Source organism: Ostrinia nubilalis, chromosome 25, assembly GCF_963855985.1.
Source record: "Ostrinia nubilalis chromosome 25, ilOstNubi1.1, whole genome shotgun sequence".
Lineage (NCBI taxonomy): Eukaryota > Metazoa > Arthropoda > Insecta > Lepidoptera > Crambidae > Ostrinia > Ostrinia nubilalis.
The window spans coordinates 5,290,206-5,296,159 of NC_087112.1; the positions used below are offsets into that span (position 1 = coordinate 5,290,206).

Below are 5,954 nucleotides of genomic sequence, written 5' to 3' on the forward strand. Positions count from 1 at the left end.
CATTGCAAGTTTCAACACATGAGCCAAATTTGAAGTGTTAATGCACAGTAGTTTTTGAGTGATGAGGAGTCAAAAGTGGCTCCAATTGGGTCGTCTAAATATACGCACGGTGCAGTCCCCTCCCTGGAAATAGGCTTAACATGCTCCCGCATGTCTAAAATGTTTGTTTAATGTTGGTTTAGTCGATTTTCTCCTGATGGGAACATGTAAGACAAAAATAAAATTTCCAATATTACAGACCTTCTAGAGCAGATGCCGTGAAAACTATAATAGATACAGAAAAACTTGACCGTCTCACCTGTAGCAAATTAATTAAGCTTTTTTTGGTTCATAGTAGTCATGTCACTAGGACGCATAGTTTCCGAGGATTAAGCGAAAAACCGAAAAGTAGTACCTTTAAACCCCCCTCTCCCCGCCGGCTCAGGGGCTAAGAGCGGGGACTTTTGCTATGTTCACCTCCTAACTAATCTTAATAAAGTCCCGAGGTCAGAAATTGTGTTCCACGGATTTCTCTCTACACCGTCGTTAAGGCATTCATTGACTGGACTATATTCAAAGTTAATAGGAAAGAGACAAGATTTTTTAACTTCTTTCAATCGCCAGTTGCACATTGACAGTTTCTGTATGGGAAATTCTAGAGCGATCTCACGCAGTTTCAATTTCAGTCACAGAAAGATTTTATCTTTCACGTTCACCTTTTAAAACCGGGATGGAAACTATCCTACGTTTTTCTATGAGCTTGAAACTATCTGTATACCAAATGTCATCTGGATTAGTTCAGTGGTTCAAGCGAAAAAACAGACAGACAGATAGATACTTTTGCGTTTATAACAATTAGTAAGTACCTATTAGATAGAAGTATGAATTTAACCCAGCCGAGAATAGAAGTGGCCATTTAAGAAGCGTAGTTACAAAACATAATTGTATTCAATCTGAATTAATAAACCAACAAAGTATGTAGAGTTCTTTTTGGGTTATCTGTAGGCCTTGGTTTATTTGTTTATTTATTTGGAAACACAACAGCAGTTGCAGTTAATTTTGAAATTCTAAGAAGCACAACTAAAACATTATAATTTCTACATTTGTCCATTATACCTTTGTAGATATCCCACGACGGTTCGGACTTCGCCGTGGGCGGAGGCCACGACATGCCGATTCGGGAACACCAGTAATTGCCGATAATCCAGTAAGGGCAGATGATTACAGCTAAATTCTTAAGGTAAGTGTTCCAGTGACCCGTCTTAAATATAGCAAAGTGTAGCTTAGAAAGAAATGGGGAAAACCTACAATAAGTACGCGTAGTTCGTAAAAATTTAAATTATCCAAATAAATATCAATCATAAAAAGCTCTTGTAGTCGGCTAGAGAGCTATATGTCTGCTACTTATGTTGTAGTCAGCTAGAGAGCTATATCTGTCACGTATACATAATCTTTTAAATTTTTGCTTTACTCGATTAATATAATGTCTTCTCCGTTGTATTTTCCTTTGTGAAACCAAAACAATGCTATTCATGTTATTAGTTCGTAATAAGAATATGAATGTAACTCTTTCCCAGAAATAACAGACTTCCTTTATTAAATAAAATGCTTAATTGTAGGTACTGAAAATTAACTATTAAAAATTCTCAGCAACAAATCTATAATGAGCACTTGAATAAATTCAGACATCTTCAAGTGGAACACAGCCCTACCCGATGCCTCATTACCAGCCGTCGCCAAGTTGACAAAATGACAACAAAATGGCCGATTCTATTCGATTGATTTAGTTAGCGCCAAATATTTGTCGTCCAGTAAATTAGCACGCCACTTTTAAAATGTATTTTCAATTACTTTAATCGTGTACAATTGGTTCAGAAATAGATTTATTAAATTTGTTTTACTTTACAAAATTCTCTGATACTTGAATTTTATTTTATCGAAGAAAAACTACTTTAATAACCTCTTGAAATATGTTAAGAACAACTTTATATTTATTCATGTTTTGTTTTTTTGTTTCTCTGAATAGTACTTTACGTCTATTGCAAATTAAAGCTCTTGTAAGCTTTGTTAAAAGCTTTTTCTGTTAAAAGAGCTTCTCGTTGGCACTATGATTGGATGCTTGTGAAACGTATTATGTACCTACCTACTACTGTTGTTAAGCTTTTATGCATGCCAGATTGAACAGATAGAATACCCTGATTAATAAGTATAGCCAGATAACACTTATAATATTATAACTAGTCACCACCTGGAAATATCATAAGTGGCAGAAGAAACTCAATCACCTTTTCAGCATTTTACTAATTGAGAAATAGAATTTAATCATCAGTGCCAGGTAAGTAAAGTACCCTTATCACAATGCTAACAGCATTGATAGCCAGTTCCTCTGTGAATATTTATTAAGTTCCGGGTGAAGTTTCCACCTTCGGCCTGATAATCACTTTCCATCAGGTGAGATATGATCTCCACAGATTTGTCTTCTCACGGAGCATAATAAAATTATCTAACTACCTACTGCTTACGCAAACAGCTTTGCTATGACATAATGCTAGTAATGTAATAATTTTGTGTCATTAAACTATTTCTATCTATCTATCTTATCTAATGCCTCGCTGTAATGTCACCACTGTCGACGGCGCGATATACGTCTGTGATGTATCTATTAATATTATTAATATGTTTATGTAACGCAAATTTAGACACGCTGACCGTGCTGCTAGCACCGCCAGTCAAAAGCATTAGTACTCTTAGGCTGAGTTGCACCACCAGATTTTGACCATAACTATAACGATAACAGCCCCCCTAGACAAAACGCACTTTTTGATCGAATCGAAAATCGAATCCATCAAAACTCCATACAAAAAAGGGGCTTTTCGACCACTTTTCGACTAGTTTGCGATTATAATTTGCACTTTCTCTAGACCCACTGGTGCTTTTTGTATGGAGTTTGACAGCTTTTTGACGTTTGTCAAAGTTAAAGTAAGATGGTGCAACCCAGCCTTACTCAGAGCTTTTTTAACCACAACAGGAAAGCTCGTTGCCTTCATGTCACCCAATGAAAAGTGATGATCAGTGTGATGATGATTAGTATTTTTTGGCCTTTACGTTCCTAATTTGAGCTTTGCATCTTGCATTCGGACATGCTTTGACCACCTGTGTAATTATAAGTTATTATAGCCGATAATACCTACGCAATAATTATGTAAGTAATTAAAACTGCGAGTAAGTTGCATTAATTCAAAATGTAATTATTTTCCTTTCACAAAATGCAAATTATCACGTAAATATTTGTATAGCAGAATGTGAAAAGCGCGGGAAATGCATGCTCATTATCGGAAAATCTTCGTAGTTGAAATTACGGTGATTTCGAAGAATTTCTTGAACTGTATCGCCTGATATGCTATTTTCAAAGTTGCAGTTTCTAAAATGGTTTACAAAGCGGATTCTTGGCTTTCTAGATTTAGTTACTTCTAGCTGTACATTAAAATAGAGTCAGTCATTCAAGACAAAAAATGGCCGCCCGCTACTTTGTACGCTTGTACTCCATTTTACCCCCCCTAGGAGTGGAATTTCGTTCTTAGCAGATGTCTACACCCTACCTACAAGTAACCTACCTAGCAGTTAGGTGTTATAGTTTCTAAGATTTCGTGGTTAATCAGGGATTTATAGAAATACTTATTAACTAATCGACGTATAAGGAAGAAGTAAGAAAGTGGGCAAGCCCAAGAGCCTTCCGCGATTGTTATGCACACGCCGTCGAGCCTCCTCATTCAGGACTGCCCAGCTGATTCTACTAATAGATTGTTGCGTAAGGCCTTCCGCCTGCAGGTAGTTTAAGGGCAGTTAAAGAACTTACGACTTTATGTATCCTAGTGTTTTATGGTTTTGTGCCTACTTGTAATTAGTCACAATATTACATCATTTACTTTTGCACTCGGCACCACCTCCAAATTGAAATGTAAAACAAAACATAGTATCAGATTTTCTTTATTCTTTCTCGTACTAAATGTGTCACTTAGAAATATTTCAATCAGTCGCACACCAACCTCTGTACATACTAGTATTCTGCAATATAATTTGAAACCGAACATCTCTAATTATTTCTGAAGAAACCTCTCACACTTCATCCATCCACCGAGGCCAGGAAAAGTGGTGACCCCGACAAAAAACAACAACCTACATTCAAAATGTTTCAACAACCAGCTCCGCAACCACCACCGCTGCCCGCAACTTCATCGGAGTTAGCTGCCGTCACAGTGTCTTCCCGCCTACCCGACTTCTGGCAAGACCAACCGCGCCTGTGGTTCATCCAAATCGAAGCCATACTCAAACCACAAAAGCTGAGCGACGAAGCAAAGTTCAACCTCATCGTGACTAAACTAGGGAAAGACGTAATCAAGCAAGTGAGCGACATCCTGCTGTCCCCACCGGAAACGGACAAGTTCGGAACTCTGAAATCACGGCTCTTGACAGTGTACGAGGAGTCTGAAAACCGACAACTTCAAAAACTGCTGAGTGAAATCGAGTTAGGCGACCAAAAGCCATCGCAACTGCTACGCTACATGCGTGACCTAGCACGAGGCAAGATTCCTGACGACACATTAAACATCATGTGGCAAGGCCATCTGCCATCTTCAGCACGCGCCGTCCTCGCAGTTACAGACGTCAAAGACCTAGAAAGTTTGGCAACCATAGCAGACAAAGTATTAGAAAATACTAGACCGCTCCAAGTTTCCGAGGTAACCTCCGAACCTGTATCATCCGAATATGCTAAATTACAAGCACAGATTGCACAACTCAGCATACAGGTCGTTGAACTACAGAGATCTCGATACAATTATCGCAATCACAATAACTATCAGCGACAGCGTTCGTCATCTCGCGGCCGTAATCAGACACCATACCGTGACTCAACCTCTACAAATGGACTGTGTTTCTATCATGACAAATTTCGACATAGAGCTAGAAAATGCGCAGAGCCGTGCAGTTGGAAAAACAAGAAAACAACAAACTCAATGAATCCGGAAAACTAACTTCGGTGCAGCCAGCGGCGGATGTCTGCACCATCACGCCCACCCACCGCCTATGCGTGACCGACTCCCACAGTGGCCTACGCTTTTTGGTGGACACCGGAGCCAACGTATCAGTTTTACCTGCAACCAAAAGACCCTATTCAACACGCGAGTGCGACAATACTTATAAACTATACGCAGCCAACGGAAGTGTGATCAAAACTTACGGAACTAAAAACTTAGTGCTGAACTTAAATCTACGCAGACCCTACTCATGGACGTTTATCCTGGCCGACGTGCAACAACCTATACTTGGCGCCGACTTTTTAAGTCATCACAAACTATTAGTCGACGTCAACGGTAGAAAACTAATCGACGCAGTGACCAATCTGAACGTTATTGGGTCTATAGTCACACAAGACTATCCTACAATCAAGACAATAGACATCAATACGCCATATTACGACATCTTATCTGCTTATCCGGACATCACCAAGCCAGTGTGTTACAAGGAAATCCCAAAACACAATGTTATGCATTACATCGAGACTACGGGCCCACCAGTCTTCGCCCGCGCCCGACCTCTACACCCGGATATGTACGCTAAAGTGAAAAAGGAATTCGAGTATATGCAGCAAATCGGAATCTGCAGGCCTTCCAAAAGCTGTTGGGCAAGCCCTCTACACGTCGTAGCAAAGAAAAACGGCGAAATACGACCCTGTGGAGACTACCGCAGTTTAAACGCCATCACAAAGCCGGACAGATATCCGATACCATAACTTTACGTACCTTTTGGCAGGAAAAAAGGTATTTTCACACATAGACCTACAAAGAGCGTACCATTTTATTCCAAACGCCCCTGAAGACATCGAAAAGACTGCTATAATCACGCCATTTGGACTCTACGAATTCCCACGCATGATGTTTGGCCTCCGCAATGCAGGTCAGACCTTCCAACGGTTC

General features: G+C 39.7%; 1 protein-coding gene across 1 annotated transcript; it reads left to right on the forward strand.

Moving 5' to 3' along the window:
• The first annotated feature begins 4,166 nt into the window (after nt 1–4,166).
• Nucleotides 4,167–4,945, forward strand: LOC135084085 (uncharacterized). The gene is made up of 2 exons (XM_063978828.1): nt 4,167–4,718; nt 4,940–4,945. The coding sequence occupies exons 1-2, from the start codon at nt 4,167–4,169 to the stop codon at nt 4,943–4,945; spliced, it is 558 nt and encodes a 185-aa protein (XP_063834898.1).
• The last annotated feature ends 1,009 nt before the right edge of the window (nt 4,946–5,954 follow it).